The sequence below is a fragment of the Pinus tabuliformis genome, chromosome 4_1 (genome assembly GCF_031772625.1).
Source record: "Pinus tabuliformis cultivar Carrire ecotype Pingquan chromosome 4_1, CPIR1, whole genome shotgun sequence".
NCBI lineage: Eukaryota > Viridiplantae > Streptophyta > Pinopsida > Pinales > Pinaceae > Pinus > Pinus tabuliformis.
This window is the reverse complement of record NC_142303.1, coordinates 29,549,116-29,572,996: the sequence shown is the minus strand read 5'-3', so window position 1 is coordinate 29,572,996 and position 23,881 is coordinate 29,549,116. Positions and strand designations below refer to the sequence as shown.

Here is a 23,881-nt window from a genome sequence, read left to right as displayed (position 1 = left end):
GATGATGCCTGGTGAAACTCCGTGGGATCTAGATCAGAGATTGAAAAGTACAATCCACGAGGCAAACATGACGCTGTCAAATGTGCAGCACTGCGCGTGGTTTGTGGCATCATTGACACCACATCTAAGGACAGCGCTATCACAGCAAAAGATCTCAACCTAGGCTGAAGCATTAGAGACAACGATGAGGTTGCATGAAACTCCAATACAGGATCCGAGGTTGGGAGTTCAGCAAATCCACATGCAAATACAAAACCTATGTTTAGAGATGCAGAGTTTAAAAAAGGAAAAGGCGCCCCAGCCAGAGGTCTGGGAGGAAGTGTGGTGTATAAAGTGTAGAAGCTAGGGTCACAATAAGGATCACTGTCCGGTCTTTGCGAACTATGTGGCAGCGGGGGGACCAACACCGTTGCGACCAGAGGCACAAGCAGGGCCAAGCGCAGCACCCTCGCTCTGGTGTGCAATCTGTCAGGTGGGAGGAAAGCACAACATAGACAACTGTCATCTACTACCAAAATTTAACCAGACCCCCCAACAGCTATTTTGCAATTTTTGCAGATCGGTGGGCCACGAGGAGCGAGACTATTGTAGTTATCAATTGTTAATGGACCGGTCACCTGCCTACAAAATGCAGACTGAAGTGCGAGGTCAGGATCCAGCTGTGACGATAGCACATGGTGGGTTCCAGGGATGTGGACGAGGACGGGGAGGAATGGGGCCAGGAAGGGGTCATGGGCAGCTAATCTATTACAACTGTGGAGGACCAGGACACTATGCGCAGGACTGTACCAACCCGACCAGAATATCATGCCTTTACTGCGAGCAGTTCGATCATGAAATGATAGATTGCCCCACATTGATAGCATAGATACGGGAGAAGAGGGCAGCGCAACCTACGACGATGCAGAATGTCCAAATGATGAGGGCCGAACTGCGCGAGGAAGACCCCAACATAAACATGGTGCTCAGAAGTGGCATAGCTATAGGGGAGGATAAGAGGAAAGTAACCAAGGACGATGTCGGGGTTCGCAAGGAGATAGATCTGGAAGCTAGGAAGAGCTTCGCGGAAGTCTCTACCCCAGGTAGTAAGGATCAACCCGAGCCAGAGAGGGATCCCTCAATGCTAACTACCTTTTTAGAGACATGCATGAAATTGCTTCGTGACAATAGGGTGGTTAAAGGATTACAAGAATTGATAACTAGGTGCACAGGGTCGGGGGAACCTTGCGTGGTCTAAAAATTGGGAAAACAGGCGTCGCGGACTGGGTGGGAAATGCGATTAACAGTGCAGATTGGCGACTATGAGATGGATCAGATCATTCTGGACTTGGGCTCAAATGCAAATGTACTACCTAAATAGACTTGGGAATGCATGGGCAAGCCCACACTACAATGGTCTCCTATTCAATTGCGGATGGCGAATCAACAAAAGATCCTACCCATGGGAAGACTGCAAGGAATTACAGTAGATATAGAAGGCGCGAGCACCCGAACAAACTTTGAGGTAATAGAAATTGTGGATAAAAGTAGCCCTTATCCTGCGTTGTCAGGGATATATTGGGCCACTGATATGAATGGGGTTATTAATTTAAAGAAGCGGAAAATGATCTTTGAGAAGAAGTCACCCTGCGTAGTCATTCCACTAGACCTAGCTGAAGGACTGCGTTACACTGAACCTGTGCGTGATGAAGGAAGTGATGATGACTTAGATTGTATCTGCAAACTTACCACACAAAATCAAGATTGGGTCAATCCGACTGCGGAAGGAAGAATATCGTGGGGCATGTAGAGTCTTGCACCGAAGATTCAGATGAGGAAGACGAGCGGTGGCATAATCGGTTGAACGGGGTAACCACGTTAAACTGCAATATGATGACTAAGTCGCTATATTGCGTCAAAGCTCAGGATCGCGAACTGTCGATGTATGATGGGCTCACAACAGTAGATGAATTCCTGACCAAATTTGAAAGTGTGGTTCCAAAGCACCAATGGTTTGATGCATTGCGATGGGCATTGCGTGCGACGCCTGCACATTGGTGGGGCACACATGAAGGAACTTTTGACAATTGGCGTAGCTGCAGGTGCATGATGTAGATAAGATTTGGGAACCCGGAACTACGAATAACTGAGAAATACGATGGACGTGATGACCCACGCATGCACCTTACCAAATGGGTCCAAGCCTATGGAGAAGAGCCTCAACCGGAGTGGGTACACTTATTTTATCATACCCTGTATGTCATTCCAAGAAACTGGTATACTGAAACAGAGCTCTGACATGGTACATGGTACATGGTACAAAGCTCTGACATGGTATAAGCGAATGGTATACTGAAACGTTCCTCTTTGAAGATTAATGGGTGGATACTGTGGATGACGTGTTGTAGCTAGTGAAGGCCGCTATCTTCAAAATACCACTGGAACCAAAAGAAATCGTGCAGCCAGACTGGTCGAGACAGTTGAGCCAGGCCCTGGAATGTTACAATGTGCAGGTAGAAGATGATGAGGACGACCCTAGAAATATCAATATTCCGGAAACAGAGGGGAGTTGCGAGGTTCGCGGACCAGAAATCGAGGATCCAGACATCACCGCGCCATTGAAAACAAAACAAATAAACATCGGAACAGAGGAAGAGCCAAAGTATGCAACGCTTGGGGACTATTGGGACGATGCCACGGTGGAAAAGGTCGTCGAATTGCTTCGAGAGTATCAAGACTTATTCCCGACTAAAATCACGAAGTTAAAAGGGATCATCGGTGACCTGGGCATGATGAAGATAACCCTGAAGCCGAATGCGAAGCTAGTTAAGCAGCGGCCTTACCGATTGAATCCAAAATACAAAGCGAAGGTCCACAAAGAGTTGGACAAGATGCTCACAGCAGGAATAATTGAACCAGTGGAGGAGTCCGACTGGGTAAGTCCTATGGTGGTGCAGGAGAAAAAATAGAAAGGTGAAATTCGCATCTGCGTGGATCTCTGGAAGCTCAATGATGCATGCATTAACGATCCATTTCCGACGCCATTTACAGACGAGGTACTGGAAAATGTGGGAGGATAGGAAGCCTACTCCTTTACAGACGGCTTCTCGGGGTACCACCAAATCAAGATTGCGTCGGAAGATAGGAGTAAAACAATGTTTGCTACCGAATGGGGCTACTTTCAATATATGGTGATGCCCTTTGGACTAAAGAATGCGTCGGCAATATTTTCATGCATTGTGGTAGTGGCATTCAAGGAGTTTATGCACAAGTTCTTAGAGGTATATCTTGATGATTGGATCGTGTTCGAGCTGGTTAAGAAACATACCACGAGCTTATGGTTAATGCTGGATACTTGCCGATTGTTATAGACAAATTTGTGCCTTACAGCAACAAGCATGAATTGTCAATAATCCAAGGGATCCAAAGTTCCCTAAACATGATGTTCCTACCCCTAAAGGAACAAGGTCAGCAAACCAACAGCTCTCAGATCAGTTCTCCACCTGAAAACACTCAAAAACAAGCAATCCTGAAATCAAAGCAGGTGCTCCACTAGGTTTCTGCGCTGAAACTCAGTTGCTCCATGATGTACCTGCGTTGCAAAGCAAGTGGAACAAAGGCCACCTGCGCTGAGCGAGATGGGACAAGTGGCACACTGAGTCATTGCTCTGGAATCTTCCAAAAATGACACTTGGATCAGGTATTTCGCCTTGTGATGAGTCAGAGGCTTTGTTTCTCCAAGTGGAAGCAAGGTTCTCCAAGTGGACTCAAGAACTGAAGATCAACTGAAGATTAACTGAAGAGAGAGAGGACACAAGGCAGCTACACATCAGTTGCAAGCTGACTCATCCTTTCTCAATTCATCTATATATTGAGCTCTCTCCTATGAGCTCAGGAGGTTGGAATTTTGTGCAAAGTAATGATATGCTGTTGGTTTCACTATAGAACTATTGGGTGATTGTTTGAGAGAGGTGAAGAGGAGAAATTCTTTCTGCTGGGAGGTGTTGCTGGGTTGGAGCCTTCAATGGTTGTAATACTCTCAGAACCTTTACTTTTTCATTAATAAAAGCTATTGAGGTTCTTCTATGTGCTCTTGTTTCAATAATATATTGTGATGATTGCATGTTTGGTTTACACTAATCCATGAACCAGTTATGATTGCATGCCTCTTGTAGTTTCCTTCTTTGTTATTTTGCAGGATCTCATTGTAGCTAGGCAAGCAAAAGAACAGGGAGCTAGGAGCAAGCGGCCAAAGAGAAGAGTTTGGATTCGACATTAAGCGCAAGGCAACGGTTAGTGCATTTCTCCATTCTCTTTTGATTTCATAAAGAAGTAAACCTTAAGTAGTTTGTTTTACAGTTGTTGCTAAGGAACTATCACCCTTAGAGTGGGATAGGGTCATCCGAGTCGGATACTTTTCCCTACAACAAACTGGCGACTCCACTGGGGATCGTATCCGTTTGATTGTGTTTGTAGTATTTTGCTATTCATTTCCTGAACAAGAGAGTACCAAGTCGAAAAGCTTTTGACTATATCAAAAGCGAAGTAGAGGGCAGCTACTCTGGCTCATTTCTGAGCAAGTTCATGATTTGAAGAGCTGATCTACAAGGATCCTTGTAAGCTCTTAGTGATAGCTTTTCACCTTCCTAATCATCCCTTTGAGTGTGCTTGACTGATTGCTTCTGATTTGAGCAAAAACTGTGCATTTTTGAGAAAATTATGACCCGGAAACTGTGAAAACGCAACTTTCGTTTTCCAAAGCAGGTAGTACACAGGCTACCTGCTTTGCAACGCAGGTCCCGAAGGGGCTACCTGCGCTGAGAGCCAGACTGGCTGTGCAGCACCTGCGTTGGCCCAATTTTGCCTAGTGCTGTTGGGGTTTCCTCCTTTTCTCTTGCCTATTTTCACTATTGATTTGGCTGCCAGTTACCAGTCTTGCACCTGTTCTGAAACCAATATTACTTGCCATCATTCCGCCTCTGTTATATAACGAAATTGTACTTGTTCTTTTGTATTTCTTACATCATTTACAATTTCCCATAACGAAAGTGAACTAGTCTTGTTTTGGCCTCTTAGATCTGAACCTGTGTTAGGCATTTTGCTGGTCTAAAGAGTTAGCTTGTTTGCTGTCCATAGCTGATTAGTCATTTACTTTCGTCATTATGGTTTGATTTCGTGCATTTCCAGTGATTAAGCAAGTGAATCTTAAGGTGTCTTTTGATTTTGGACAAGCTTGTTTACTTTCGCTTTAAATCGAAATCAAAGTTATATAACAACTTTCTTTTTGTAACCCATCCACATTAAGAAAGGGAAAAGAAAATACATGCATTGTGCATTTTGCATTTGACTGTTTGCTTGACGATTTAGAAAAATTTGCATTTAGTGTGTGCTCTATGATCTGTGTGAAAAGATTTGCCTTTCTTTTCCCTCAGTAGTTAAGATTTTCAAAGTTGAAAGATTGAAAAGTTTGCTTCTCATCTTAGATTGCATTCAGGAATTTGTTACATACATCTCGTGGTGATCCTTAAAGGCAAACTGCTAAGCAAGATCAACATTAAAATAAATCCAATTTACATAACAACGCTTTGTAACATAACGCAAACAAATAGAGGTCTAGGTAGAGACGTGTTCCGGCGTCGTTAAACATAGTGACTGTCGATCTCTACGAAGGTGGGTGATTCCTCCTGAGAGTCGGTGGCACTAATACAGACTTGTGCTCCCACGTACCGTCGCGTATATATTGGGAGACCCCTATAGGCAATTATCCTTTATCCGTAGGAAGCCGTGTCGGCCGCCCTACTGATCGCGATGCAGTGAACACAGCATTCACGAAGATCGACCACCCGTACCGTAAAACGTATTCTGTGGTTTCGCGAAAAGTTTGGCACACCCTCTGCCTAGAACTCCAGAGAAGTTTCTTTTGGCCTTTTTCAAACTCTATAACTGAAAAAGTCCATCCGAGCATTTGTCACTTCGGGCTCGTTAATACATCGAAGGAGGCTAGAGTCATCTTTAGCCTTTTCTCGACTCTTAAAACATGAAAAAGCAAGTTTGTGTCTAAAAGCGTCGTTAATAAAATTTATTTTAAACGGAACATAATCACCTGTTATTCCCACGTTGATCTTTCAGTTGAAAAGTATGGAGCCCACCAACCAAGGAAGTAACCTTGGTGGAAGTCCAAATCCCTTCTCCTCTTGGGGAGATGTTGGTGCGCCTCATATGGCCACATTGTCACTTCCAGGATTGACAATTGGCCTACCTGTATGGCTCTTTTCAACTAATGTAGTTCAAATCGCCACAAATCCTGAGCAGTCGAATCAACAGTCAGGCCAGTCTAGAGCTGCCCACCAGCCTTCCACTTCTTACATTTCTTCCTCTGATCCTTCATCTTCACAAGGTAGAGCCGGCAAAAGTCAGCCTCCCATGGAGAAGAAGGAAAAGAAGAAGAAAGAAAAGAAGCAGAAGGGGCCTATGGCGAAGGCGACTGGGGGCAAGCAAAAGACATCTGACAAAAATCCACACACTGCACCGACCGGGCCTAAATCGCCATGTGTCATTTGCAAAGGGACCCACTTCCATCGTGATTGTCCTTGTATTCCCCGGATACTAAGGGACTGGTCCCCCAGGTTGCACAATCCGGTAGCATCAACCTCTGGTAGTCATGTTGATTGCAATCCGTCAACTAGCGAGAGTGAAGGACGAAAAGGGAGACCAAGATCACCCTGTATGTTGTGTGAAGGCGATCACGCCATCCACCAATGTCCATTCTTAGATGAGGCGAAAAGAGTTTTGGAAGATCGTCCGGTATCACCGTTACGACTTCCTCCTGGATACCAAAAAATCGTGCCTAATCCCTCGATAGTTGAAAATCCAGCTGGCCCGCTCAAGTGGTCAGCTGAAGTGTCAGTCATTGAGAATGAACCAACTGAATCCAGACCAGACGAAAGTCTAAAGGTCGAAACGGCAGTTGACCCGGTTCTTCCTTCGGAGGTTTCATCCTCAAATGACACCGTCGTTGAAGATTCATCTTCAAATGACACCCTCACTGAAGAGAATAAGGATGACACCGTCCAGATTCTTTTCATCAACACAACCTCTGATGAGCATCAGGGCAATGCGCCCATTCCTTTATCACAGGAAGGAACATCGTCAGGGTCGTATCTGGCCGTGTATTCGGTCCCACCACCAAGCAACCTAGTTGTATCCTTTGATTGGAATCAACTAGGCAGACCCCGGTTACCAGCCAGTATACCATTCAGAATCATTGTCCAAATCTATAGAATGGTAATGGCTGGAACCATCATTGATGAAGGGTTATCTGTGAGTATCCTTTCCTCTATTGCTTGGAAAGCACTGGGTTCCCCGGCGCTTTTACCTGAGATGAGAAATCTATCAGGTTTTGATAAAGGAACCAGTCGCCCATTAGGGATTCTCCCCAATGTTCCCATTACATTGAGGAAGAAGACAGTTCATATGAATGTCATGGTCGTCCAAGGACCCTTGGATTATAACCTACTCCTTGGACGGGACTATATATATTGCATGGGAGCTATAGTCTCCTCACTCTTTAGAGTAATGTGTTTTCCACACGAAGGAAAGATGGTCAAGCTCGTGGACCAACTTTCATTTCCGGGATCTCGCATCGCAAATAGTCAAATACCAACCCTAAACGGCTTATTCACTCAAGAAATGCCTCCACCCCCGGTTCTACTTCCCGATGAATGCGAGTAATTCGGAAAGAAAGAACTGGGACCCAGGGGGCATGCACCCTAGCTCGCCTTGGGCAGAGAAAACCTTGGGTATAAAGTTAATTTCCGCAGAAGAATAGACTAGTCCGTACCCCGTCCGAAAAAGGAAGAGAGGGTTGTTCTAGGATAAAATTCTTTTGTCAAAGTTATGTGAGCGAAAAGATCGTCTCCCTTTGTCTAAAAAAGTAGGCTCTCCTAAGGAGGAGATCCATTTGTGGCAGCAAGTAGCCACCATCTTTGAATGTCAAGCCTCACCCATTAAAACAATATGTTTTGAAGGATAAGTAGGGGCAGTCTTCAAAGAAAGAGATGAAATTGCTGCAACAAGTAGTCACCATCCTTAGCAACCTAATGATAGACACCGCCGAAAAGAGAGTTTAGTTTGCGGCAGCAAGCAAAACCATTTTTCGGATAATAAGTAAGAGGCAAACCTCCCTCCGTAACACCAATGTTTTATCTGTTGCGATCTTGCAAAACCTAAAAGTGAACTGATGGGAAGACAAGTACCGTCGGCACCGAAAAATAACGAGAAGACAAGTATCGTTAAAAATATAGCAAGACGACAAGTAGAAAAACAGAGGTGGGACGGAGGAGGGGTAGCCTTGAAATTATATTTTATACCTGGGGGCATGCAAACCTTTTGGAGTGCAAGCTAAGAGCGGTTATTTATCTGTTTTTTGGATTAGTCGTTTCCGAACTAGCATGAAAAAAGGATGTGGGGCAAAAGTTAAAACTTGCCAAATTGGAGTAGCTAGTGAGGTATAGCTCCTTAAATAAGAATACCTCACCTGAGGCGTTTCTTGTATTATGACTGGTATGATTGAGCAGTTTTAGCACACAGTTCATGCTCGTTAAAAAATAAACGCAAGATCCGAGCAGTTTTAGCACATAGTTCATGCTCGTTAAAAAATAAACATAAGTTGTGAGCAATCTTCCCCTAGAGTTCAAGCTCACCCAGAAAAAATGAACCGGTAAATAACCTTGGTAAATGTAACCTTTGACTGCCATATTAAAAGCCCTTGGTCGTGTTCTTGCAGTCTCACCTCCATCCGTTCATTTGGCCAATCGTTCATCTCCATATGTTTGTTTACCCATTTTGAGGAACCGCTGCGAAGAGTGATTTCACTTAGCCATCCTTGTGACACTGCCGTGATTGGAATATTCCAACCTGTACCTGGAATCTGCTGCTATCCCTGTTTATCACTCGTTCCTCGAAAGACGAGTCGTCTTTAAGCTCTTTTCACTGACTCGTAAAATATGAAAAGATTGCCGAGTTTTGGCCTTCCAGCTCGTTAAAGCGACCGGAAAGCTATCCCTCCTCTAGATTTTAATCTTTTTGGATGAGGGATTATTGCACAAAAAGATCGAGCGCTTGTTTTGTTCGGCTCGTTAAAGCAATCGAAAATTCATCCCTTCTGTATTGTTTTATACTTTTTCGGACTTAAGGGATTAGAAGACGAAAAAGGAATTTTGGAGTTAACTTTCCGTACCTTTTCAGACTCTCTAAAAATGAAAAGGACCGAGTTTTCCTTGTCGTTAGACTCGTTAAAATGATTAAATAGCGACAAACTTGTCTTTAGACGAGAACGAGTTTCCCTATCGCTAGGCTCGTTAAAACATAGCGATGGGCTTGCCCGAAGGGCAGGTTATAGAACAAGCATATGTTATCCTCCTCAAGCTTGACAAAAATAAAGAGGTACTGGTCAGCAATGACTGGGGAAAAATTGGGAGAACCTCACAGCATTAATGGTAGCAAGTCACTCTTGAACATGACACTTTGTCCTCCGTATCACATCGGGTTGGGTTGTTTCATTCACCGGTCTCATAACCATGGTACTCGCCACACCATCCACAATTGGGGTAATGCTACCGATCCATCACATCAGTGTCGTTATATGTTCAAGAGATGTGGTTCTGCAAAGAGTCAACCGTGTCCCATCCACTGCCATACATTATCCTTCATCCACTTCATGACCGCCACCCTGAATCATACATCACAGTTTGTTTTCACCTCATCACAATCACTAGCTCCGTTCCGTGTCACTGATGTGGGATTCATTAAGGCCCTCCTTTGACGGATCGCTCCTTGTCGACATCAGCTCATTATCCAAGGAGTTGATCTAGGAACAACCCCTTCAGTACTTTGAAGCTTGCATGCCTCAATGGCAAGTTTCTCACTTCCGGCGACAGGTATACATCAATGACCTTCGACCAGAGGATTTTGCATGGTGGTCGACGCCAAGTCCTTTATTCCCACCATGTGAATTGTACTGTTGTACCTTGAGGGTCATCATCCTTATCGGTGATTCCTCTCGCGCTTGTTAACGGTTTACATCATTGGCCGGTAATCAAGCGATGTCTTTCCATGTTCGACTTCAAGAAATTCTCACATGGATCAACTTGTACATCGAGTGAAGATCGGAAGAGATTGAAGACCCCGGATCTAGTTTCATCCATCCGGGCTGCGATATATATTCAGGATATAAAGACATTTGATATGTACATCATTGCAGCAGATGATCATCCTTCTCAAAGGATGATAATTTCAGCAGAGAATTATCAGTCTACAATCAGACGATCGTCTGTTCTATGTACCAAAATGTATTTATAAAGCTGAACATGGGAATGCCCGCCTCAGCTAGATCATGAAAATGTATGAAAAATAATGTATCGTATTGTATCTTATTACAGGACACTTCTCAGCAGATTGAATGAACTTCGGATCCTCTCAATAAAGCATTTCACCCGATAAACGACCTCATACTTTAGGGGGCATCTGTTATAGACAAATTTGTGCCTTACAGCGACAAGCATGAATTGTCAATAATCCAAGGGATCCAAAGTTCCCTAAACATGATGTTCCTACCCCTAAAGGAACAAGGTCAGCAAACCAACAGCTCTCAGATCAGTTCTCCACCTGAAAACACTCAAAAACAAGCAATCCTGAAATCAAAGCAGGTGCTCCACTAGGTTTCTGCGCTGAAACTCAGTTGCTCCATGATGTACCTGCGTTGCAAAGCAAGTGGAACAAAGGCCACTTGCGCTGAGCGAGATGGGACAAGTGGCACACTGAGTCATTACTCTGGAATCTTCCAAAAATGACACTTGGATCAGGTATTTCGCCTTGTGATGAGTCAGAGGCTCTGTTTCTCCAAGTGGAAGCAAGGTTCTCCAAGTGGACTCAAGAACTGAAGATCAACTGAAGATTAACTGAAGAGAGAGAGGACACAAGGTAGCTACACATCAGTTGCAAGCTGACTCATCCTTTCTCAATTCATCTATATATTGAGCTCTCTCCTATGAGCTCAGGAGGCTGGAATTTTGTGCAAAGTAATGATATGCTGTTGGTTTCACTATAGAACTATTGGGTGATTGTTTGAGAGAGGTGAAGAGGAGAAATTCTTTCTGCTGGGAGGTGTTGCTGGGTTGGAGCCTTCAATGGTTGTAATACTCTCAGAACCTTTACTTTTTCATTAATAAAAGCTATTGAGGTTCTTCTATGTGCTCTTGTTTCAATAATATATTGTGATGATTGCATGTTTGGTTTACACTAATCCATGAACCAGTTATGATTGCATGCCTCTTGTAGTTTCCTTCTTTGTTATTTTGCAGGATCTCATTGTAGCTGGGCAAGCAAAAGAACAGGGAGCTAGGAGCAAGCGGCCAAAGAGAAGAGTTTGGATTCGACATTAAGCGCAAGGCAACGGTTAGTGCATTTCTCCATTCTCTTTTGCTTTCATAAAGAAGTAAACCTTAAGTAGTTTGTTTTACAGTTGTTGCTAAGGAACTATCACCCTTAGAGTGGGATAGGGTCATCCGAGTCGGATACTTTTCCCTACAACACCGATGGCACTAGATTGTGCTTAACCTAAAGAAGTGTACTTTCCTCATCCCCTTCGGAAACGTACTCAGCCATGTGGTTTGTAAGCAAGGTCTGATGGTGGATCCGGCAAAGATTGCTATCATACTCAACCTGCAAGCACTGTGAAGTGTCAAACAACTGCGCGCCACACTGGGACACACTGGTTACTATCAGAAGTTCATAAAAAGCTACGCACAAATCACGACACCAATGGAACAATTACTGAAAAAGGATGCTACTTATTGTTGGAATGAGGAATGCAACAAAATTCTGGAGACGCTTAAGGAAAAGATGGCATCAACCCCTATATTGGTCTTTCCAAAATGGGACATCAAATTTCACGTGCATGTTGACACATCGTGTATCGTGTTGGGAGTGGTACTCACACAGGAAGGAGCGGAAGGAGTTGATCACCCGATCGTGTTCGCAAGTTGATGATTGTCAAAAGCTGAGAAGAACTACTCCACTACTGAGCGAGAAGGATTGGCGATGGTATACGCGCTCCAGAAATACCGCCACTATTTGCTCGGAGGACACTTTAAGATGTATACTGACCACTTTGCACTAAAATACCTAGTGAACAAGCCTATGTTGGGGGGGCACATTTGTAAGTGGTTGCTATTATTTCAAGAATATAACTTTGAAGTCATCGTAAAGCCAGGACATCTAAATGTAAGCCTAGATCACCTGTCCAGGATTGAGAACGGCGAAGAGCCCACAAACTTAGAGGAAGGACTACCGGATGCACAGTTGTATGCGGTGCGCGTTGCGGATGGCCATTTTGAGGATATAATCCACTTCTTAACCACAGGAACCATGCCATAGGGATATTCCATTCAAAAAAAGAAAGAATTGGTGATACATGCAACCGATTTTATTGTTATTGCAGGGCACCTCTACAAAATGGGCAACAACGAAATATTACGCAGATATGTACCTGAATTCAAGCGAGGACAAATCCTGGCCAAAGCACATGGGGGGGTTGCTGGAGGACATTATGCGGGCCACGCCACAACACAGAAGATTCTTCGCGCTGGACTATGGTGGCCAACTCTGCATCAAGATTCGAAAGCGTACTGTCGGGCCTACGATGTATGTCAACGGACTGGGAAACCATCGCGAAGGGATGAAATGCTGCTCAAACCACAGATGACGCTGCAACCATTTGAGAAATAAGCGATTGATTTTGTGGGGCCAATCACACCTCCAGGAAAGACGGGGGCACGATATATCATCACCACAACATAATACTTGACTCGATGGGCGGAGGCACAGCTGGTTAAAGACTGCATGGCTGTTACAGCCACGAAATTCTTATTCGAGAATGTGTTAACACGATTTGGATGCCCAAAAATTCTAATGAGCGACCACGAAACACATTTCCTAAATGAGACTATCAGCGCGCTCACTGAGGAATTTCAGATATACCATCAACAGAGTATGTCGTACCATCCGCAAGAAAATGGGACCGTTGAAGCGTTTAACAAAATTTTGGAGACAACGTTGACCAAGGTATGTAATGCGTAGCGCAACAATTGGGATTTGTGCATATCTGCTGTGCTATGGGCATATCGAACAACGTGTAAGAAGTTGACGGGCTAGACACATTTCCGATTAGTCTACGGCAAGGAAGTCGTCATGCCAATGGAGTACATTATACCTAGTTTACGAATAGCAGCGACAACAGGCATGGCAGACCGCGTGACTTTGGAAGAAAGGATCGCGCAACTGGAGGAACTGGAGGAGGAGCGATTTCTGGCAGGATTTCATCAGCAAGTACAGAAGCAGCGAGAGAAAGCTTGGCATGATTGCCATATCAAGATGTGCATGTTCAAAGAGAATGATCTAGTATTATTATATGACAACAAGTTTGAAAAATTTCCTGGCAAGCTCCGCATGCACTGGTTGGGACCTTATGTAGTCAAAGAAGTTACAGATGGAGGCGCGGTCCAGCTTGCTAAGCTCAATGGAGACCCCTTCCCGGGAAGAGTAAATGGCAGTCGCCTGAAGCTCTACACAGGTGGGCTGACCGCCTGACTAACCGCCCGAAGGACAATCTCACCACTCCAGCCAGTTGAAAGAGAGCGCGGGACATTAAAGCAGTCTGGGGAGCAGCTGCACGACAACCGTGGTGCGCATAGATTTGATCTGTCACAAGGGTCGCGGTTGCGCGGAAAGGGCTGTGCTACTGCGATGACAAGCAGAGAGGTGACCGTTGCTGTCACTATTCATGACAAGATGTCAGAGTTATGGCAAAAGGGAGTGGGCGGTGGGCAATTAAGAGACGGGGTACGAGCTAGATCTGGACGATCTGCTGTAGGCTTAGCATGAGGGCAGCAGAAAAGGTGGGAGCCAACAAATTTGAATTTTGAAACACTTATAAATCACAAGGGGTCATCCACCGAATGAGCTATGCTTCTGAGAACAGTAAGCTATTGTGCCTTCCCGCCGCTATGGAACTATTCATTATCTACGCTCAAGGAGTAAGCCCGAGGGTTGTGATCTAGCCATTGGAGATGCAGGGTTGTCTGAAGAAGACGGTGTTGACAGTTGCGGGCACTGCACAGAGTTCAACATCGACGGTAGGGGATGTGCTGGAAATTTGGAGACATGAAGCAGAATTGGTTCGGATGCCACTGCCTCACCTAGGGGCTGGATGACGAACCATGAAAAATACGAAAAAGGCTATAAATACGGAGACAAATGGTGGAATGGCAGTTAACAGGTCGTCTCTGATGCACCTTGAAGATTGGGATCTCGCGGACAGCAGCAATGGTCTTGCAAAATTGCAACACAAGCTGCAGCAGAAAGTGCATACAGAAGATACGAAATTGGAAAATGACTGCGTTGGTACGAGGAGTCCCCGTATGCGGTACCCCAGCTAGAGCTAAAATCCTACAAGGAGGTGTTCTATGTTAACCGAGCAGAGAAGAATGAGCAGTATCGGTTGCGTGAATTGGTAGCGACACTGGAGCAGGAGCTGGAAGAAGCATTGCAGGAGACAAAGAGGGAGCAATACGTCACTCACAAGAAGGTGAACCACAGAGCCTAGGCAGTGTGTATTGCCGCATCGACGAGTGACTCGGGATGAGTCACGATGATTGTGTTGGGGGCCTGTTGGGTAGCGGAGGTCCCATGTAACAGTTTTGGGGCTTAAAGCCTATAAGTTAGGATAATAATATTGTAAATCTTCGAAATATGTGGAGTGTGAAATGTAATAGGTCGAGTCAAAGGGTTGTCCGCCCAAGAAATAGTATAGAATAATAGGAAGTGAGTCGGCCTACCCATGGTCCCCGGACCATGGGAATGTATAAATAGAGCATGACTTTAAGGGTAGAAGGCAGTTCTTCTTTTTGATGGATCTTGGTGCTATGGGTTTGTGAAGACAACATTTTCTGCGTCTGTAAGTTTGAGTCAAGGGTGTTGGGGAGTAGAAAGAGGCTCTGCAGCTGTGTGCACAGAGGCCTAGTAGAGTCCGCAGCTGTGTGTGCAGACCCCTGCTGCTGAGTGCGCAAGGCGGATCTAGTTGTACTAAAGAGAAGATCAATAAAGATAAGAATTTCTTAATCCTTGTGTGGTTCCTTGTGAATCTGTCTGTTGCTTATGTTCTGAATTTATGCATGATCGGTATATGGGTTTAGATCTTTCTTTATAATTGCGCGCATTGGGTATCTTTATTAAATGTTTGCTTGAAGGCCGTAAGAAGTAGATCTGATCTGTAACGAACTTAGTAATAATAAATATTAAGGATTTATCTTGCTTCGGATATACGCGGGAGCAGAGTAGCGTGAAGCTACAAAACGGTTCACAAACCCTCCAAACCACATCAAGACATCCCCAGGTTGTGGAAACCTGGTTCCAACACCCTCCCTTGCTACCTCGGGTGAGACCTCAGTCCGCGCTCTGCAGGCTGTTGCCGAAAGGGCCGGTAGCTGCGGGATTTGTTTGCCTAATAACTCTTCTGAACCTGGGTCAGGGCCCAATAAGCCAACACTCTGCACGAGTGAACTCTCGAAAAACAGACTGAATGCTTAATGTGCAATGTATTAATGGTCACGACTACAGGTTGCATTAGGCGGTGCCTTGGGATTGCATAAATTATTAACATTCTCTATAAGGGCATGCTGCCATGTCCCCCTATCTTTTGGCTAGGTAGAAAAACGACATTCCACCTCTCCCCCTTTTGGGGAAAGATAATTTTTTTAATTAATTTTAAATATTATTTTGAAATTAAGCGTCCTATAAAATTTTATATAAAATAAATTTTATTTAATATAAAAAATTTAATATAATAATAAAATAATTTTGAAATACAAATTATAATGTCCTAGGGGGCAGCTCAATTTGTGATCAAAGTAATGAAAAAAAGAAGAAGAAAGAAATTATTTTAACATCCACGAGGCTAAAGATAGCTTATGGGACAGATTGCTTCTTCATTTGCTTGATGTATTCGACCCTTTTTCTATTAAGCTTCAAATAAATGCTCCCAACTTCTCAACAAACCCCTCGCTAAATAAGATTATCCCAAGAGCTCACTGCCAGCATATCTACATAATTTTCCTTGTTGCCTTTGAAGGCCTCACATTCTAAAATGAAATTCTTTTCTGTTTTCGCTTTTCCGGAAGAACAAAAAATGCATACTCTTTCCTCCCACACTTCTTTTGGCCTTTTCCAGCGCCTTGTTTCACAACGAGTTGATGAGAATTAGTCCTTAACTGAGCAATAAGAATTTTGGCTCTCCAAGAGATATTTGCCTCTATGTATGCTTTTGGTTGATGACTATGACTGAGATTTAACACTTCAATATAGTACTTTTTCTTTCTTCCTAGCTCCTTATCCCAAGTACGCTTGTGAAATTTGAGAAATTTAAGAGACCCAAAATTTAAATCTGAAGTTGTGGCCCAATTTACGAAGAAAAAAACAAGTTATAGACCCAAAAAATTTATCAGTAACTATATGTCAAAAAAGATACTAAATTCCTTCCAATAAAAAAAAATACAAAATATTATATTATATTTTATATTCAAAGTATATTCTAAATTACAAATCTAAAGAATTATATTCTAAATTACAAATCTAAGAAATTAAATTCTATATTAAATTCTATACTTGTTAAGATTTAACAACTCCCTTAATCCATTATTAAATGAAAGCAAATATCAATCGAGGTGTTTAGGGAATTCATCTTTATCTTTAATGTAAATCAAGTGCCATAATGGTATAGGGTTATGTGAATTAAGTGCCATAATGATATAGGGTCATGTGAATCAAATGCCACCATTATAAGGTTATGTGAATCAAATGTCACAATGCATATTATTGTAGAGATAAAATAATTGTTTTTAAAATAAAAAATTATGAATTAATAAATAATTAGATTTATATATATATATATATTAAATTTTAATTATTAATTTTATTATAATTAAAAAATTATTATTTTAATTATAATTTTATATAATTTTATCATTTTTAAACAATTCAGATTTCTTAGATTATATTTTCAAATCTTATTAACCCAATAAAAATCATGTACTTATAATTTTAGAATATATATATATATATTTAATATTTATATGGTGATTTATTTACCATAAAATCTTGTTATCATGTCCATATGGGAATGAACTAATTTTACCATTCACTTGTGGCTATATGGACAACTCCATAATGATGTCTATGCTATCAAGATATATTAAGGTCAAGTTTATATCTTCTGATCATGCCCATATGAGGATGAACTAATTCGACCATTCAATTGTGGCTATATGGACAATTCCATAATGATACCTATGTTATCAAGGTATATTTATATTGATGTCAGGTTTATAGGATTTTTAGATAATATTTTAATTGTGAGAAAAAGAAAATAAGTATATAAATATTTTATAGTTTTTTTTTTATAAATTAAGTTTTTTTAGAAAAATATAATTTTTATTATATAAAATATTAAAAATTACACATTGTAAATGCTAAAAAAATCTCTCAATTTTTTTATAAATTAATTATTATTAAATAAAAAAATTAAATAATAATAATGTATAAATAATATTATTTAAACACTGGCTTTTATAACGATAATATTAACCAAAAAAAAAGCAACACAGGAAATCATTTGTTTTGTTGACATTATTTCAAGTAAAAACAGCGTAATGGTGAATGCCACCTGCCACTTGTGTTTAGTCATGATCTTCTTTACGTTTCAAGTTGAAATGACATTTATAGTGGAAAGCATTTAGTTTTTTCTTATAATTTTTAAGGAATACATTATTTTTACACTTTAAAATATTCAAATTTAAGCATGCAGAGTGAAGTTACGCTGCTGAACCCCACAAATAGGCAACTCTATTTTGAAAAAGGTTGTGGTCCAACCATCTAAGTTGAGCAAAGTGAAAGGTTCATTAGGTTAAACTGACTTAGTAGCTTTATTTCAAAAGTTATGGATTAAACAATGAAATGACAAGTTGTTGAATGTGTGTTGTGCTGTATTGGTTGGTGGGATGGTGTAAAATTCCATGGAAGCTGGCGTGGCAGTGGCGCTCTTATCAACAGGTTAGATTAAAAATTGATTAAATTAATCTGCTCGTTGGTTGGCCAGATTAGGGGTGGATTTAATGGAATTTGGAATCCAGCTACTGGGACGAGGGATGAGAGTGAGATATAACCGGATAAATACTGTGATGGCTTGCAGAATGGAGTGAGGTGTGAAGCTGGAAACAGAAAAAGATGGTGTAAACCTCTTAAAAATTGGAGGATAGGAATGGAATTATTGAAACAAGGAGGAGGAAACAGTGGAGGATTGAAGGAGCCTGTTATTCGCATTTCGATATTAGTATGGTGTCCTCAAACCTTAAGCCCACCTGGTTTTGACCCTTGTTTTCTTTTGGTAGATAATCCCGGGGGAGGAGAGTGAAAAATAAAACTCAGTACTCATTGGATATTGCTTTTTGTCTTACAGAAATCCATTGTCTACCACCATAATTGTTAATTTTGGGCTTGTTCAGAGCTGCCCACATTGATTTTGTTTTTGTATTTTTGTTGCAATGAATGGGCTAGACGTGAGAGGGTTCAGAGATCAAATGAAAGTTTCTGCGTCTGAGCCTTCCAGGGCTCCATGGACTGCCATGTTTAATGAAAACAGAAGTCACGGGTTAAAATCTGAGCAGATTTTCTCAATGCCCAATGAAATATATGGTTTACCCAGGGTTCCGGATTTTCAAGGGCTTAAATTTCCATATTCCTACACTGGGGGGAGGATCAATACTAATAACAGTAATAGTAATAGTTTGCGGCATCGGTTGGGTGTCTCTGAAATGTGTGAGCGAATGGGTTTGTATAGGCATTTGAATGGAGTAGGAGGAGCAGGAGGCAGTGGTTCTAGACTTGTGTTGGATGGTGTGAGAGGAGAGCTGGTGAATGCTGCAAAGATGATGACGCCCAAAGAACTTATGGAAGCAAAAGCAGTGGCTGCTTCAAAGAGTCACAGTGAAGCTGAAAGGAGGAGACGCGAAAGGATCAATTCTCATCTGGCTACACTCAGAACCCTTCTCCCTAGTACTACTAAGGTATTGTTATTGCTATGGTTAATGGGTATGTTCTTGATAAGTTTTAGTTGTCAACATTATACCATGACTTAAGTCAAAAATTGCTTGGACTTCTTCATGGTTTTGTGTAGGATTAGCCTTCTCTAGCTCAGCAGTCATTTTGTCTGCTGTGTATTCTTCAAGATAGTGTGCTGTGCATCCTTCAAGATAGTTGGCATGAGAGTTTGGTAATGCAAACGATTTACAGTTATGGTGTAGTGACTAATAGGTGCTGTTTGTGACCCTTGAATCCCAATGGGTGTTCGTTGTGTCAATCACACAAAGTTCATTTAACTTCCCACATAGACACACCCACATAGGGAACACATATACATATGTTTTTATGTCAGTATATGTACATATGTGTATAGAGGGCATCATAGGCAATGCAATGCTTAGGCAGCGCTCCATTGATTCACGGTTTGATATTCTGGTAAATGGTTTACACGTATTCATACATCTGTTCTTTGGAATTGTGTGTATGGAGAGCTTCATGGGCGCCCAGCGCACGGCTTCAAGGTTTGATCATGAGCAATGCACATGCCTCAGCTTCATTTGTTTGATGTTCTGTCATGGCTTACATCTATATATAAAGATATTTTTTTGGATTAAAGTTGTGTTTATGTAGTGCCATATGGGCAATGTGCACAGGCCTAGGCTTAAATGGGTTTGATGTCCTGCCATGGCATATATATAGATATATGTGTGTATGTATTGGAGTCCCTCATGGGCAATGTCCAGGCTTAGGTTTCATCGTTTGATGTTCTGTCATGGATTATGCGTTTATGTATTTATGTATGTACTGAAGTTGTGTGTATGGAGTGCTTCATGGGTAATGCGCTGGCATGAGCTTCACGTTTTGATGTTCTGCCCTGTCTTATGAGTATATATACTGGGGTTGTGTATGAGTGCCTCATGGCCTATTCTCAGACCTCAGTTTCATGATTTGGTGTTCTATTATGGCTTTTTAGATTTGATCTTTGATAAGGTCGGGTGACACTGGTCTTTTTGTTATTGGGGGGTAATTCTATTCTTCATGCTATTCTCTAAGCGATGGGGCTTACTTGGGTTCTGTTTTTTTTTAATGATGCAGACAGACAAGGCTTCCCTACTTGCAGAAGTCATTGATCATGTAAAAGACTTGAAGCGGCGCGCATCAGAGATAGCCAAAGGAAATCCTGTGCCAACAGACGTGGATGAATTGAGAGTAGAAGAAGCAGATGGAGATGGAGATGGAGATGGAGATAACAACGAGGGTAGGCTTGTCATCAAAGTATCTCTATGCTGTGATGATAGGCCAGACCTTTTTGTTGATTTGAACCGGACCCTTCACTCTCTAAGGCTGAGAGCTGTGAAGGCAGAGATTTCTACTCTGGGTGGCAGGATGAAGAATGTGTTTATCATGAAAAGCACGGAAGGAGTCCCTGAAAAAGACCAAGACAACCCATCTGTCAATTGTGTGCAGGAAGCCCTGAGGGCTGTGATGGAGAGGGTTGCTTCTAATGAATTGTCTTCTGGAAGCTTGGCTTCAAACAAAAGACAAAGAATTGTTCCTTTGGATGCAACAAGCTCTGCTATTTAAGTACCTTCCATGAGGGTGGCAACATGGCAAAATGTTTTACTTCTATACAATACGCAACGCATGCTCTGGCCATTATCTTTCTGAGGCGATTTTGTAAAGTCCTGTTTCTTATATACAAAGCTGTTGTAATGAAAAAGCAGTGATGGTGGGCACCTTGCTGAAGACCCCAGTATGGTCTTTTGATTAGGAATCCATATCCATGTGAATGTTCAATCTCAATGTTTTACTATGAGATGATATTATCAAGGAAAGGTCCATCCCAATGTCTGTAGTATGAAATCATATTGTCAAGGAAAAGTCCAATGCCTGTTCTGAAGTTGTGTTTCTTCATGTCTCTTAAGCTATGACTTTGTATGGTTGCGAAGCTATCGAGAATGGAGATTTTGAACAATAGGTGTGCACCCATTTTATTTTCGGCTTCTCTAAAAGAGCAGGCTAAATTTAGGCAATCTAGCATTAGTACAGGGTTCTGGTAATTTTGTATACTCGCAGCTCATGTAAATCATGACCTAAAAAATGATGGTGAGTCAACAATTAATAGCTATATTGTTCAAACATTGCAACAAGGTTATGAATGATTGTGGTTGATGATAATGCCTATGCTTTTCTCAATCTGTTGATCCTGTTTGGCTGGTGATTGATGGTTTGGTAGATGGCATCAAAAGTAACTTTTATATATGAATATTTCATCGCTGGAACTTGAATTTTGCAGACATCACCTGCACTCGATTTGACTAAAATGCTGCACTCATCTGGTTGTTTAATCCCCTGCTTTATTGGGTTAGTCCTTTGCCTTACCAGACCTCTGTGAAAGCAAGTTCCAGAAAGAGAGAGAAAGAGAACTTGTAGTGGATAACCTCAGTGTTGCTTCAGTCATAATAAGAGTTGAGATAACCTCTTGAAAGGGGAGAAATGGTGCAGTAGGATAACCTTTCCATCCTTATACTGGATAACATGGGCTACTTGACAACCTTGGCCATGTAAAGGAAAGGCCCTAAGAAGTATCTGCTTCAGTAGGAAAGAAAATAACCTCAGTGTTGCTTCAGTCATAATAAGAGTTGAGATAACCTCTTGAAAGGGGAGAAATGGTGCAGTAGGATAACCTTTCCATCCTTATACTGGATAACATGGGCTACTTGATAACCTTGGCCATGTAAAGGAAAGGCCCTAAGAAGTATCTGCTTCAGTAGGAAAGAAAATAACCTGCAACTGCCATCAACCTATAAGGCCGGCAGTGGAGGATAACACCTTTGAACATTTTAGACTACCATATCAAAGCATTCAATTGCCTGGAATTAACTCCCCACTACATTGAAATTGTTATCTCACATGGCTTTTTTCTTAACCAATAAATTTGTCTGTGGAGGAGAGTATTAGAATTGTGTACTGTTGCTGTCGTTATCTGTTTGATATATTAGGAGAAACATTTATTTGTCGGTTTAAATGTCGTTATCTGTTTGATATATTGGGAGAAACATTCATGTGTTGTTAATAAGTCCAATGGATATTAATAATGAGATCAGGTGTTACTTAAATCAAAAGCTTCATCAAGATTTGTCAATTTAGAAATTGGATTTGTTAAAAAACTATTATCTATCACAAAACTTAATATATAAACCATTGTAGAAGATGAACATCAGAATAACAGAAGTCCTAATCTGGAAAAATCAATATATACACCAAAGCAAAAACTGTATACTATTATATATTTAATCAAGAAATGTTTATGAGGAGCTTTCCATCTCCCTCACTCTCTATAAGCAATTGTAGAAGATTAACATCTGGATAGCAGAAGTCTTAATCTGCAAAAATCAATATATAGACCACTACAGAAATTGTATACTACCGATATATTTGATTAAGAAATGTTTATGAGGGGCTTTTCATCACTCTCACTCTTTCGATTCCTTCAATGCATCTCCCCTTATTTTAGTAACTCACTGTGTTATCCATTACGGTGTAAGAAACCTTTCACATTTCAAAATGTATTAGCAACGATTACAAAATTGTATCCTACTAATATATTTAAGTAATATTGACAATTTTGAGCAAGGTTCAAGGATGAAAGCCTTTAAATTGATGTCATTGCATTTTTCTTTGACAATATTGGTGGCATACCCAGTCAATGTAACTATCATGGCGCAGATGTGTGTTATATCATAATTTTGTATTGTACGATAGGTATTCTATTTTACTAGTAAATGCTCGTCCCTACTATTTCATTTCAGCGCCATGAAAAGATTCCATTGCCTAGTGTTTAGTCTTTCTTTCTTTGTTACCCTAATTGATCATAGAACTCTCTTTCCCACTCTCTTTTACTCTTTTTCTAATCAAACTAATTGATTTGTGTTTGGTGTATCAAATAATGCCCATTTTTTTTTTAAATCCCCTTTGGTTCCGTAAGTGCTCCTCAAACTCAAGGGATGCATTTATTTATGTGTTTACTTATTTCATCTATCTTTTCCTTTGGATTGTTTGTATACATGTTGCAATTCACATCTTGCATATTCATACTATGCTTTGTAACTCCACTTACTTGTGGTAATAAAGCTTCTCGCTCAATTTTAACTATAAATGCCCTTAACACTTTCGGTTAGATATATAAAGCCCATAGGTTGGTCAAGATGGAAGGAATATGACTTCTCCTTTTTGTGCAATGGTTTGATATATTTTCCTAATGATCATCTTGCCACACCTCACCTTGTTATGTTGCTTGAGTTCTCTCTACTTGCATACTACTTGTCCAAGTTCTTTGATCTTGTGCACTATCAAATTGTGTTGGATTTACTTGGGTTCAACTTCTTCATTAAGGATCAATTTATGGAAAACTCTCTCATTGTTATTGTTTGTCTTTGATGTCTTTGGTCTTCTATCTTTATGATTGAGTTGGAAGGTTCATCTTTTAATGCACAAATATATTCCTCACCCACTTTAGTGAGCTCTTCATCCTTCCTCATCTCAAAAGACGTGTTAGCACAACTTGCATATAAGGTTACAACTCATTACTAAGGCTAGACATAGTCACTTCATACCTAATTGCGTCTAGTTTAAATGTAGACTTATTGTTTTTTTTTTTTCATATCGATTTCTTATTTGCTCTTGCAAGATGATAGATATTGCATGCATG

At 41.3% G+C, this 23,881-nt stretch overlaps 1 protein-coding gene across 1 annotated transcript; it reads left to right on the top strand.

Moving 5' to 3' along the window:
* The first annotated feature begins 18,249 nt into the window (after nucleotides 1-18,249).
* LOC149174023 (transcription factor bHLH30-like) lies at nucleotides 18,250-20,973 on the top strand. Its single transcript, XM_089419140.1, has 2 exons — nucleotides 18,250-19,154; nucleotides 20,266-20,973. The coding sequence occupies exons 1-2, from the start codon at nucleotides 18,633-18,635 to the stop codon at nucleotides 20,752-20,754; spliced, it is 1,011 nt and encodes a 336-aa protein (XP_089275266.1). The 5' UTR covers nucleotides 18,250-18,632; the 3' UTR covers nucleotides 20,755-20,973.
* The last annotated feature ends 2,908 nt before the right edge of the window (nucleotides 20,974-23,881 follow it).

Coding starts and splice junctions, on each gene's coding strand:
- LOC149174023 (XM_089419140.1), top strand. CDS start 18,633: ATGAATGGGCTAGACGTGAGAGGGTTCAGAGATCAAATGAAAGTTTCT. Junction 19,155..20,265: donor TTCTCCCTAGTACTACTAAG/GTATTGTTATTG, acceptor TTAATGATGCAG/ACAGACAAGGCTTCCCTACT.